The sequence below is a fragment of the Lontra canadensis genome, unplaced genomic scaffold (genome assembly GCF_010015895.1).
Source record: "Lontra canadensis isolate GAN:19392208 unplaced genomic scaffold, GSC_riverotter_1.0 scaffold78, whole genome shotgun sequence".
Classification (NCBI taxonomy): Eukaryota; Metazoa; Chordata; class Mammalia; order Carnivora; family Mustelidae; genus Lontra; species Lontra canadensis.
Genome location: NW_022631072.1, coordinates 1,634,867 through 1,649,380, shown reverse-complemented (window position 1 = coordinate 1,649,380; position 14,514 = coordinate 1,634,867). Strand labels below are relative to the sequence as shown.

Below are 14,514 nucleotides of genomic sequence, written 5' to 3'. Positions count from 1 at the left end.
AACAGGCTTCCTGCCGAGCAGGGAGCCGATGTGAGGCTCAATCCCAAGACTCTGGGATCAAGATCTGAGCCGAAGGAAGCCACTTAACCAACTGAGCCACCCAGGTGCTCCGAGACTTTTACTACAGGGAAAAAATGAAGGGTTGCTGGGGGGTGGGTTGGGTGGGAGGATTAGGTAACTGGGTGATGGGCACTTGATGTAATGAGCACTCAATGTTATATACAACTGATGAATCACTAAACAATACCTCTGAAACTAATAATATACTATGTGTTAATTGAATTTAAATTTAAAAATATATAATACATACTAACAGATTAGAATAGATTAATATATTACAGATTGTAATTTTCATTATGGACTTCTTTATTTTTAGCTATTTCTGGACTTGGAAATGCATGAACTCCATCTTTTGACTGCTAAACCACAGCTCCTTGACCAGGTACTCTCTATATCTGGTTCACTATTTTATTCCCACAGTCTGGCACAGTGTCTTTGGCACTTCAACATTTCTTTAACACATCATTGTACAAATATATTTCAAGTGGTGAATCTAGGACAGATTACTATTTTAATGTAACTAAAGAACGGTACCTCATTAACTTAAACACCCTTTAATTCACAATTCTTAACTTCCAGTTAGCCCTATGCATTTAAAAATGTTTGGCTTGTGGCACCTGGGTGGCTCAGTTGGTTAGGCAGCCAACTCTTGAATTCAGCTCAGGTCAAGATCTCAGGGTCACCGCAATGGTCTCTGCACTTACACCAGAGTCTGCTTGTCTTTCTCCCTCTGTTCTTCCTCCCGCATGTGCATTCTCTCTCTCTCTCAAATAAACAAATAAAAAAATCTTTAAAAAATTAAAAAACAAAAATGGTTTGCTTGACATTGATGGATCTAGAGTGTATTATGCTAAATGAAATAAGTCAGTCAGAGAAAGACAAATACCATATGACCTCACTCACATGTGGAATTTAAGAAAAAAAGCCACAGAAGCATATGGGAAGGAGAAAGGGAAAAAGGAGAGAGGGAAATAAATCATTAGAGACTTTTAATGATACAGAACAAACTGAGGGGTGATGAGGGACAGTGGATGGGAGATGGGCTAGAGGGGTGATGGGTATTAAGGAGGGCACTTGTGATGAACACTAGGTGTTGTATGTAAGTGGTGAACCATTGAATTATACTCTTTAAACCAATGCTGCACTGTATGTTAACTAAAATTTAAATAAAAATTTTTTTAAAATAAAAAAATGGTACGCCTTAGCATAGTCTATAAGCTATTATAAACAATGAAAATTCCATTTGTGAATTTACTTTTACTAATTTTATAAAATATTCAATATATATTCTTTAAATATAAATTACAGATTATGCTTTATTCATTAAATTCTTTTTTTTTAAAGACGTATTTATTTATTTGAGAGACAGAAAGAGAGAGCAAACGGGAGAAAGGCAGAGACCTCCTGCTGAGTGTGAAGCCCAATGTGGGCCTAGATCCCACAATCCTGAGATTATAACCTGGATCATAGTCAAGAGTAGGATGCTTAATCGACTGAGCCACTTAGGCATCCCATTAAATTCTTATTTCTAAAGACTACTATTAGGCAATATAATTTGCCTGATTAAAATGGTTAAGAAAACTGAACTGACCTATGGAATGTATATTTTACCTTGTTCAGTTCCCTAATTGGATTGCAAGCTCCATGAAAGCAGGAACGTTTATTTCACTTGTTATTCAAACCCTGAATTACTGCTTTGCAATCTCAGATGCTCAGTAACGACTTGTTAAACTGAAAAATTTATAAAATGGATATTTCTTTTACTTATGAATTAATTGAGATTTCACAGGATATCCTCTAGTGGACTAATAACCACCTGCAATTGTTCCTGTCTAAGGCTTCTTATTAAGCCTATTAACGAAAGGAAACAAACAAACACGTGTTTATAAAACAAAAGGCCCAAGCAGAAAAATTACAATAGGTTGTTCCTTAAAGATAGGAAAGCAATATGCTGTTGCATACCAGGAGAGCTAGAACATCAGTACAGATACTAGAAATGAAACAGAATTCAAACACGCAAAAATTCTATTTCACTGTAATTATGTTGTTTAAATAACAAATAAGCGTACTCAATAAAAGTGACTAGTAAAATGCAATCCAGAAAATGCCATGAACTAATAATCAGATCCATTAGTATTTATTAAGAATAATAATATAAAGCTAAATGACTAAGGAAATCAACAACACACATCAATTCTTACCTACTGCTTTCATTTGTTTTCCAATAGCTTGGCATATTTCTTTGGCAGCTGCAATCTGGGCTTTTTCACCTAGCAGACTGCCCACAGTAGCTCTTAGGATAAAGGAGACACATCGCCTTGAGTACACAGCTTCTACATGTGTTTGCGTTGCTCGAGGATGGGACACCAGATCAAGTACGTGAGACAAGAAAGTAGCAAAGCTACGCTCCAACCACTGACCACCCAATGTAGTTACAAAAACAACGTATGCCTATAAATAGAGATATAATTTCAGATAAATTATATAAAAGAATTGAGATTACAAATAAAACTACAGAAATAAATGAACATAGTATCCAAAATAAATTACATTTGAGATTAAAATTGAGAAAATTTAATACTTGAGACCTTTTTAGTACTTCTAGAATAGGAATTACTGGTGGAAGTATTTTTGGCTAAAAACCATTCTTAGCAGCTTCCTGAAGAATGCAAAAAGATGATGGGGCAGGAGGGAAAGAGCTGAATTTACCCTGATGGAGAGGAAAGTAACAGGTTATAGGAATAAGAAAACTCTCATATCTTAAATAAACACTGACCTAGGACTAGAAACACCTGCTTGTGACAGTAAGATAAAAATCGTTTACTTCTATTTTATACTTGTTTTCAGGAACAATGTACAGTTGGAGTGATTTTGCCTAAGATCACAAAGAAACATTTTATCTTTTTGTATGTTAATTATTCTTAGATCATTAACCATAACACCTTAGTTGCTTAATTATCATTTTGTAATTTTAACTCCAAGTCAGGATTAGTTTCATAATTATATTGGTGATTACTCATTAATGATAAGTCCAATTGAAATATTAACAAATAGGGTTAGCTACAGGGTCACTGGAGAACAGTAAAATCTAAATTTTTCAAGCTATTTGAATACTGAATTTAAATCCTGAATTTAAAACTGAATTATTTTACATCTGATTTTCTGCCAAGTAAAATTTGGGAAAATGTTGTTGGATATTTACATAAATATAGCAGACACAGGCTTATTTACACATCATTAAGAATCTATCTTTCCATATAAGTGTAATTTGGAATTTGAATGTAATTCATTCATTTGGTAAAATAAACACTTTGGAAAAACACCAGACAATATTAAAAATCTGTGTGTACTAAGAGTCTTCCATGAGATTTCACCAGCAATGTGAACAGAATTCTTTCATTAAGTATGCATTACAAACCTGTGTGACTCCAACTCTTACTTCACGATTAACAGACCCTCCGACTTTTAACATCTCTCCACCACTCTTTAAAAAACCTGACCCTCCACGTAGAAATCCTGTGGCCATGAGTTCTAAGACTTCATCAAATGTCGCTCGCTTCACGTTCTGGCGCATTACTTTCAGGAAGAAAAGTAAATTCATAAGCAATATATACTGCTACTAGATAACATTTTCTAATAACTCTAGCTTAAAATTCAAGTAATTATTTCTAAGGATCCTTAAACTACTACAAAGATAGGGTCCTTTCATTTTCTTATAGTCTTTAAATTTATAATGCACTCGTAAAATAAATTCAATTTTGAAGCAAAAAATATTAGGAAAAATGGAAGGAGCTAAAAATTAAAATCAATTCATTAAATCTATGCCAAACATAATCTAATAATGTTAACCTTGACATATGTAATACAACAAGGACAAAGTACATCCACAGCAGATACTAAGTGACTCACAGCCCTCATTCTCAACAGAGTAGATGCAAAGAAACTTTGTCAAGTTCACGCTCTCTAGACAACAGTTAGCAACAGATTAAAATGTCACTGGACTGAAGCTGAAATGCCATTCCCTTATACAGAAAATGTTTTATAAAGTCTTTCACATATAGCTGCAAACATAATCCTCACAAGAAGTCTGTAGGAGAGGTATCAAGTTCATGATTAAGTATGTAGAGATTGGAATTTGGCTGCCTGAGTTTGAATTTCAGCTCTGATGCTTATAGAACACTTAGAACACAAATTACACAATCTCTTAAGCCTCAATTTCCTTTTTTTGTAAAGTGGGAATAGTAATAGTATTCATAATTCATAGGGCTTTTGTGAGGACTAAATAAAACAGCTCAGTTATATGCTGAATTCAGTGCCTGGCACATAGCACTTAATAAATGTTACCTGTCATCATCATCATCTAATTGCACAGACTAAAATAATTATCATTAAAGATAAATAGACTAAAGCTCAAAGGGCTTCACAGCTAATTAACATAAGAGCTAGGACTTGAATCTATTACATCTGATTCTCCTGCTACACAGAGATAGAGTAGGGGTGGGGACAGTAGCAGACGTGGCCGGGCTCCCTCATGGTCCACTTACAACACTCACTGAGGCATCTCTATGAACTATGAGACACAGCAGAAGTCACATGACAAATGTTCTGATTCTGCTTACAGTAATGGCCAAAAAGAAAAGAAAAATAATACTGTGCTATAAAAGGGATCTACTCATCAGAGATTGAAAGTCATATGAAGTGCCAGATTCCAGTCCCTTAAAGATTATAGAAAACCATTATATAAATCTTGCTTGCTTATATATTCAGTATACTTGATATATATTATCTTGTACATTATAACCATAAAGAAATGTCTTGTATTGCATGGAGCACTGGGTGTGATGCATATACAATGAATTTTGGAACATGGAAAAAAAATTAAATTAAATTTAGTTTAAAAAAATGTCTTGTCTATATCAAGGAAAATGCCACTTGCGTAGTTCCATTCCCTGAAAAGGTAGACAAAGACACTTAACAATTTAAATCTTTCAAGTGACATACCTATAACAAATAGCTTATTTAGATAGATTTCATATACTTTTCAAATACCTGTTACAGACTATATCAGGGATTGGTAAATGATACCTGTTGCTTGTTTTGGCATCAACGCTGTAGCCATGACTGTTCCTAAGAGTTTAGACACTGCCACTCGAACCCCATAATTTGAATTTTCCAAAGCCTTAAAGCAGTGAGTGGCAATATTTTCTAATTCAGCAGTCCACATGAACACAGCTTCATTCTGTAGTTCTAGTAGACACTGAAATTTAAAAAATAAATAAATAAATACATCCTGGAACTTCCACTTCCAGAGATATAACAACAACAATCAGATTACTCTGTCTCCTGAAATAACCAAAAAATTAAAATACATGAAACAATAGTTTTCAAGACACTGGACATCAGGCAATGAAGGATAGCAATACTTAAGAGATGGAAAACAAACTTAACTCTATAATTGTCCCAGCTTACGGCCTCTAGAGAGTTTTCAGTACTTAGGAGAAGACACTTAACGCTGAACTTCTGTACTAGAAAGAAGGTCTCAAATCAATAACCTCAGCTTTTACCTTAAGAAACTGATGATGTAGAGCAAATTTAGCACAAAGTAATCCGCAGAGGAAAGAGAATAATAAAGATAACAGAGCTCAAATAGAGAACTGAGAAAGAATAGAAATAAAACCCAAAGCTGCTTCTTTGAGATGACCAATAACTATGATAAATCTCTAGCCAGACAGATAAAGGAAAAAGATACCAATTACCAAAATTAGGAATGAGAGAGGTCACATTACTACAGATTCAATATATATTAAAAGAACAAAGAGAATATCATAAACAATTTTATGCCAATCAATTTGAAAAATGAAACAGACAACTCACTAAAGAAGAAAGATAACCTAAATAGCCCAGCATTGATTTTTAAAATTGAATGTGTAGGGACACCTAGGTGGCTCAGTTGGTTAAGCATCCAACTCTTGGTTTAGCCTCAGGTCATGACCTTGGAAGGGGAGGTCCTGGGATGCAGCCCCCATGAACAGCTCCTCACTCAGCAGGGAGTCTGCCTGAGATTTTCTCCCTCTACCCCTACCCTATACACTCATTCATGTGAGTGCTCTCTCTCTCTCAAATAAATAAATAAATCTTAAAATTGAATTTGTACACAAATAAAACTGGGGAAAACTAAACAAGATCAATGGACTATGGCAATGTCAACACTATTATACTCGTTGTAATACTGTATTATACTTTTGCAAGATACTACCTTTGGGAGGAACTGGGTAAAAGTTTATAAAGACATCTCTATATTATTTCTCATAATTGCATGCAAATCTACAATTATCTTAAAATAAGAAGTTTAACTAGAAAACAGCAACAACAAAAACAACATAAGAAATGAAATATTAAAACAAAAGACAATTAACAAAATCCAATATCCATGCCTGATAAAACCTCTTAGCAAGCTAGGAATACAAAGGCGCTTCCTCAACTTGATAAAAGTCATCAAGAAAAACCAATACTTAACACTAAATGGCAAAGAACTGAATGTTTCCTCCTTAAGGATCTGGAGTAAGACAAGGATGTTTGCTCTCGTGTTTTTAATTCAACATTGCATTGAAGGATTTAGCCATGGCAAAAGGTATCCATATTGGAAAAGAAGTAAAACTGTCTTTATTCTTAGACAACACGATTGTTTATGTAGAATATCTGATAGAATCTATTAAAAGAGCTGACAGAACTTGAAAGCCATTTAACAACATCGGCATATACAATATCAATATACAAAAATCAATTGGATTTCTGTGTTACCAATGAACAATTAGAAATTAAAATCTTAAAAATCAATACCATTTAATATAGCACTGAAAAATATTAAATACTTAGGAATAAATCTGACAAAAGATGTCTAAGACCTATAAATCGAAACCACAAAATGTTGCTAAAACAAAGAAGACCTAAATAAATGGCAAGATAGAACATGTTCAAAGATTAGAAGATTTAGTATTGTTAAGATATCAACTCTTCCCAAATTGATCTATTGATTCATTGTAAAACACCAGCATGAATCAGAATCCCAGAAATTTCTAGAAATTTCTAAGTTAATTCTAAAATTCATATGGAAATGCAAAGAGCCTAGAATATATTACTTTGAAAAGGAACAAAGTTAGAAAGTTAACACTTCCTGGTTTCAAGACTTATTATGAAGGTACAGTAATTAAAACAGTGTTTTGGACATCAAATGTTATGGACATGGCACATAACAGAGTCCAAATATAGACCCATACACATATGGACAACCAACTTTCAACAAAGGTGCAAAAGCAATTTATGTGAAGAAAAGATAGTGTTTCCAATGTGGTACTAGAACAAGTGAATATATATGTGCAAAAAAAAAAAAAAAAGAACTTTAATTCATACCTTGTACCGTATTTAAAAATTAACTCAAAATGGATCATATATCTCAGTATAAAACTATGAAACTTCCAGAAGGAAACATAAGAGAAACCTTCAGTTAGGGAAAATTTTCTTAGATATAATACAAGCAGCACAGTCTATATAAAAAAATTGGTAAATTGGACTTTGACAAAATTCAAAACTTCCCTTTTTTCCCTTAGAAAGGCACTATTTAGAGAATGAAAAGATAAGCCACAGTGGAGGAAAAGTATTTGCAAATCGTCTATCTGATAAAGAGATACATAAAAACTCTATATAGTACCATCAAAACTCAGTAATAAGAAAACGAACAACTCAATAAAACAACAGGCAAAAGATTTGAATAGATTTTTCATCTAAGAAGATATGGATGGCAATAAGCATGTGAAAATATGCTCATCATTGGTCATTAGGGAAATATAAACTAAACACACAATGAGATATGGGTACATATCTATGAGAATGGCCAAAATGAGTAAGACGGACAATACCAAATGAGGATGTGGAGGAATTAGAAACCTCATACATTGCTGGTGGAAATGTAAAGTGATACAAGTACTTTGGAAAACAGTTTGGCAATTTTTTTAAAAAGTTAAACAATGAATCTATCATACAATCCAGTTATTCCATTCCTAGGTATTTACCCAGGTAGAATAATACGTATGTTCACACAAAAACTTGTATACAGATGTTCATAGCTTTTTTCCTAATAGCCTACACTGGAAGCAATTCAAATGTCCTTAACAGGTGAAGGAACAAACTAATTGTGGTACACCCACACAATGGCATACTACTACTCAGCAAAGAAAAGAAATGAACTAGCAACACATATAACAATATAGATGAGTCTCAAGGTTAATATGATGAGTAAAAGAAACCAGACCAAAGAAAGAGGGCCCATACCACATGATTCCATTTGTATATAATTGTACAAACTGAATATAATCCATGGGAACAAAAAGTATGCTATCACGTTCTAAAACTTTAAAAGAAAAAAAGTCATTGTTTAAGAGGAAGCCAGAAAAGGAATAGCTTTATAAATCAGACAAGTACTAACCTTGGCAACTGCACATCGAACAGCCATCGACCTGTCAGTCAAGAGGGACCTGGCATTCTTGTAAATATCACGATGAGAGGAAGCTGCTGCACCTCCCAGTCCATTCAGAACTTTCTGTAGGCTCATTAAGATTTCACTTCGCCCTTGAGACTAGACATGAACATAAATCAAAACTAAAAACTATGTTGTAAAACAAGTTCCATGTTTAAAGAAGAACATACCAAAACACAAAAGTTTTCTGGGCTTCATGGTTTTGTAGTCTTACCTTTACACTGTAAACAGTAAGTAATGAAAAACAAAATAAAGTAAAATAAAATAAAGTAGCCTAGAAAGTATCTGAAAGGTAAGAATAATTATTAACTTCAATTAAATAATATCTTGCTGAGAAATATGGTTACCACAAGAAAACATATTCTAATGTTCCCACAACATGAAGTACAACTTAATGAAGAACATGGAAACAATTTCAAAAACTTCAATATCACATCTCAAGGGTCCAAACTTTCAGAATGTGAATGGGTAAGCCAAAAGTAGTTAAGTAGTAATATAAACCATCTAAAAGAAGACCTATCCAACACATTTTAAAAACCTATTACAGAGATATAGTAAGCTTTCATCTTTTATAACTATTTCGAAATTGTTTTCATACTCTTACAGTACTTGGTTCATATTTCTTGGAGTACACTCATTCAAACACAGTCTCTTCCACAAGACTATAAGCTTTTAAGAGGCCAGGGACCATGTCTTGTTCATCTTTATATGCTTACTCTCTGACAATATGTCCTCAATCATTGTTTTATGATAAATGAATAGGCAAGTAGTACCCAGAAGAAATGCTGTCCAAGAAATTTTCAGCTTTCTGATATGGAGGAATTGGACTGTGAGAATCCAGGGCTTGGTCTAGTTTTAGTAACATCAAGTTGATAAGGAACCTTCAAAAGTAACACCAAATTGATGTGACAAAATAAAACTATTTTTACTCAGTATTAGCTGCTGTGGATTGAACAGTGTCCTCCAAGAAGATTCGTTCAAGTCTTAAGCCCCATTACCTGTGAACATGACTTTATCTGGAAATAAGAAATTAAATAAGAACAAGGTCATACTCGATTCAGGTGGGCCCTAATCCAATCACTGGTATCCTTATAAGATGAGAAGAATTTGGAGGCAGAATACAGATGCACAGGAAAAACACTGTGTAACAATAGAGGCAGAAATTAGAAGTGCATCTAGAAATCAAGGAATACTAAGGAACGCCAAGGATTGCCAGCAACCACTAGCAGTGAAGAAAGGCAGGAAGGATTCTTCCCAAGAGTCTTCAGAAGCATGGCCCTACCAATACCCTGATTTGGGATTTTTGCTTCCAGAATTGTGAGACAACAAATCTCTGTTGTTTTAAGTCACTGTGGTCATTTATTGCCTAGGCAACTCTACGAAACTAATATATTAGCTATGGCACAAAAATAAAATGGCAGTACAAAAATATCCATAGGGCTAAATAAGAAATAATGGGTAAGCCTATTTTTGCCAAGGAAAAGCATTCTTTTCCTTCTCACTGAAATATAAGGTAATATACATTAAAGAAGGGGCAATTAATATCTTTTGCAAGTAACAATCTTTTTTTAAATTAACATTTAATGTATTATTTGCTTCAGGGGTACAGGTCTGTGAATCATCAGTCTTAAACACAATTCACAGCACCCACCACAGCACATACCCTCTCCAATGTCCATAACCCAGCCACTCTGTGCAAGTAATAATCTTAAATTACCTTCTTGCTAAGCAGTATGAGTACCACAGTGACAGAAAAAAAGGCAAACATATATTTTTACTGACATCTAACTTCTGCCACAAGCAAAACATTTAAATAATATTTGTTGTAAAACTTACCTCTGCATTTTTTAGAGATTTCAGAAGATTATTCACTGTCTCTGGAAAAGCACTTCCTAACATTCTCCCCATTTTTTCATAAAATGCTCCAACACAAGCCACTGCAGCCCTGTAAGAAGTGATGTTTCCACCAGTCAGTGTTCAGATTAATAATACAATTCCACAATACCTTTCTAATTTTCAGAAATCAATTTGTATTGGTGCAGGATGCTTTCAACTACAAATCCTTAATTCTCAACTAAACACCTTGTTTATCTATTCTTTATAATTGCAACAACTATGGTTAATCAAACTGTATTCCTGTTAGGAATATAGGAGAATAAATACATATTCACATATTAAATCATAACCCTCCTTTGGAAAGAAACCCAAGTATTCCTTTCATGAAGACTTCCTAAATTAAGTCTATCTACAATGATTCTTCCTCTTCTCTCATTATATATAATGTTTAAAGTTAACCACTCATTTTGATAAAAGTCAATCTATTTACTATGTTCTAACTTGACTATTTAAATGTATATATCTTGGGGGGTCTGGTTGGCTCAGTCTGTAGAGCATGTGACTCTTGATCCCCTCAGGGTCATGAGTTCAAGCCCCAACGTTGGGCATAGAGCCTACTTAAAAAATAAATAAAAATAAATATGAACAATGCTATACCTTATCCTACCAGTGGAAATGTAAAATCCGAAAACAGGGAATCTATCTTACACATTTTTTTATTGCACAAAGATCCTGCCTTTTAATATATAAATAATAGTAAAAATTACTCTTAAAATTTATTTTGATGGCTTTCATGGAACATTTGGTTACACAGAAGAAGAAATATAACAAAAGCCCATCTCTTCAGGACAGAGGAAACCACTCCATCATCAGTTCTATGAATAGCAGAGAAGTAAGTAGCTTTGAGTTTAGTGTACAGGGAGGAGTACAGGACAGGAGTGAAGAGTGTCATCCTAGAAGTCTGGCAGATCTGTGACTAAGTCCTAGAACCTGCCACCTAATAATAGCTATGTATCCTGAGCAAGTTACTCTGAGGCAGAGATATTAAATACATTCACCTCACTATCACATATGTAATAAATAGTAGACTCAGGGAAACCTTCACCTGGTTGACTCTAAATCCTATGCTTCTTTCAGTCCTCTCCAGGCTGCTAACAAAACTAAAAAGGACTGAGGTCACATGCCAGAATATTTAGGGAATTCCTAAACAAAACCCATGCATCCACTGGAAATACATATGAATAATAAGAAATATACAGTAAATTCTACTTAAGCAGAACTAGAAAGTGATGTGTGGATTTGCTGAGTGGTGGAGAACTAAACCATCAAAGTATTAACATAGCTTCAAATTCCAAAATAAACTGGAAAACACTAGGACTCCCTAACCTCTTCTAAAACTTCTGAGGTCGGGGCACCTGGATGGCTCAGTGGGTTAAAGCCTCTGCCTTTGGCGCAGGTCATGATTCCAGGGTCCTGGGATCGAGTCCCGCATCGGGCTCTCTGCTTGGCCGGGAGCCTGCTTCCCTTCCTCTCTCTCTGCCTGTCTCTCTGCCTACTTGTGATATCTGTCAAATAAATAAATAAAATTAAAATTAAATAAAATAAAACTACTGAGATCTACATCTATTCAAAACAACACAAAATCTAATCACAACATACCTGTACAGTTGAGAACAGACCTAAGACTCAGTGTCCAGGTTCAGAATAATCTCCCTGTTTCCTCTGTAAGCTACTATACTGGTCCAGGCCCCTTGCATGGCATTCTAGAGATGCGTCCTTGGCCATCCTCTTGTCCCAAAAAGTAACTCTTCCTAGGTAACTTTGTCTATACCAAAGGGTTCCTAATCTCCACTCCACTTGCCAAAACTACATACTCAATTCAGAGCTCTGAAATCTGGACCACAACTTCAAACTACCTACTGTCCAACACGCTGTTCACACACACTGTCCCTTGGATGGTCCCTCCTCTACTGCAAATCAATGCACCCAGAATCAAACTTCTCATGTTCCCCCCATGACTTGCTTCCTCCTCTATTTTGCATCTTTCTGAAAAGCACTGTAAATAAAGTATAAAGAACCTACTTTTGCTCCCAATGAGAAGTTTCCTTCACTGAGAAAACAGGTTGGCCAACTACAGCCTGTAGGCAGAATCTGGCCCATCATCCAGCCTGCCACCTGTTTTTGTAAATAAAGGTTCACTGGAACACAGCTCTTTTATTTACACATAGTCTATGGCAGAGGGGAGCAGTTGTGACAGAGTTGGATAGTCCACAAAGCCGAAAACAGTTACTACCTGGCTCTTTTTCATGAAGTTTGTCAATCCCTGGCCTATCACATCCATCTTCCCATCTTAACCACTTACTTGACTAACCACCACGTATCGTTCCCTGTTGTTGATCTTCAGCTGATACTTCTTTGAGAAGCCTCCTTGACACTGCTCTCCCTTAGGCCACAGATGAGTTATTTTCCCCTTGACGATACTCCTCACTGTAGTACAACTGCTGGTTTTCTTATTTGACCCTCTCATAGGATGCACCCTATAGCCATTAACCTTAAGGCTTGCTCTGGAAATGTCTACCCATGACCCAAGCCACAAGTATGAGCCAGGAGTTGGGTAACGCCTTAATCTAAAGGCCAGTAAACTTGCAAGCAAAATGGTCTCTGTCTCAGCTACTCAATTCTGCCACTACAGCATGACAGCAGCTACCACCTAAATGAATGGGCATGTCTGTATTCCAATTAAACTTTATTTACAAAATAAGCAGCAGCCTCAATTTGGCCTATGTGCTAGTTTGCTGAGCCCTGCCGCAATCCCATCACCTAGAAATTCTTTACTTTTCTTTCTATCCCAGCCAAGAATTTTCTTTCCATCCAAATTTACTAAAAGACCTCTGTGCAAATTGCTGACATCATACCAATTCTCTGTTGTTTCTGAAAGTCCCAGGCGTGATGAAACAGCTTGCAAAAGAACCCCTTCCCCAGACCTACTTAGATCTTTCATTGTCAAGCAACACACCGCAGGTTCCACTGACCTGGGCATCTTTATGGTCAGTGGTCCCTTATTAAGATAAGTTACTCTAAAAAAAACCAAAACGTCACAGTAAGTACTTACAGTTTTGTTGGTAAGTAGGCTGCAGTGTCATCTTTATTTCTGATAATATCATTACATTTATCAAGCGTTTGAAAAACTGTAAAAGTATCCCCAATGCTATAAAGAGCTGCTAGATTTTTAGCCAACAGTTTTCGTGTAGGTGGTCCAGGCGAACTACTTATTAATCCAGTTAATTGTTCAACAAGTTTTTTCTGTTTCTCCTTTACATCAGTCTGTTATAAAACATAAAGAACATTACCAGTTTTTCCTTATATATGCCTTTGTTACCTTTTAATCAAAATAAAAAATATCGAACAGTTAAAATCTAGATTACATTAGGCATAAAACCATAAATGAAAATTTTCAAGATAAGGAAAACTTTGGTAAGAAATGAACCATTCTTGGGATGCCTAGGTGGCTCAGTCTGTTAAGCGCCAGCCTTGGGCTCATGTAATGATCCAAGGGTCCTGGGATCAAGTCCCGCATCAGGCTCCTTGCTCGGCAAGGAACCTGATTCTCCCTCTGCCTCTGCCTGCCACTCTGCCTGCTTGTGCTGTCTCTCTCTGACAAATAAATAAATAAAATCTTAAAAAAAAAAGAAATGAACCATTCTTTCCTAGATTAAATATTATCCTTCATTCCCCTCCAATGCCAAGAAGGTAGCTACCGGGCGCCTGGGTGGCTCAGTGGGTTAAGCCGCTGCCTTCGGCTCAGGTCATGATCTCAGGGTCCTGGGATCGAGTCCCGCATCGGGCTCTCTGCTCAGCAGGGAGCCTGCTTCCCTCTCTCTCTCTCTGCCTGCCTCTCTGTCTACTTGTGATCTCTCTCTGTCAAATCAATAAATTAAAAAAAAAAACTTTAAAAAAAAAAAAAAAAGAAGAAGGTAGCTACCAATGAAAGTGACTACTCTAGATCCAAAAAGTTTCCACACCAACTTACTAAGAAACCAACAGTCAAAGGATGTTAAATACTGGGCATGTGGACAATTGAAGTC

General features: G+C 35.6%; 1 protein-coding gene across 4 annotated transcripts in view; it reads right to left on the bottom strand.

Annotated features, from left to right (window-relative positions):
• HEATR5B (HEAT repeat containing 5B) overlaps nucleotides 1–14,514 on the bottom strand; it is a 105,665-nt gene that overhangs the window by 87,475 nt on the left and 3,676 nt on the right. For all 4 annotated transcript variants that reach the window (XM_032881859.1, XM_032881861.1, XM_032881862.1 and 1 more), the window contains exons 3-8: nucleotides 13,542–13,753; nucleotides 10,430–10,538; nucleotides 8,543–8,692; nucleotides 5,146–5,317; nucleotides 3,479–3,636; nucleotides 2,262–2,511 (exon numbers count right to left, since the gene is read on the bottom strand). In XM_032881859.1, coding sequence (XP_032737750.1) covers nucleotides 2,262–2,511; nucleotides 3,479–3,636; nucleotides 5,146–5,317; nucleotides 8,543–8,692; nucleotides 10,430–10,538; nucleotides 13,542–13,753 — 1,051 coding nt within the window. The remainder of the gene's footprint in view (nucleotides 1–2,261; nucleotides 2,512–3,478; nucleotides 3,637–5,145; nucleotides 5,318–8,542; nucleotides 8,693–10,429; nucleotides 10,539–13,541; nucleotides 13,754–14,514) is intronic.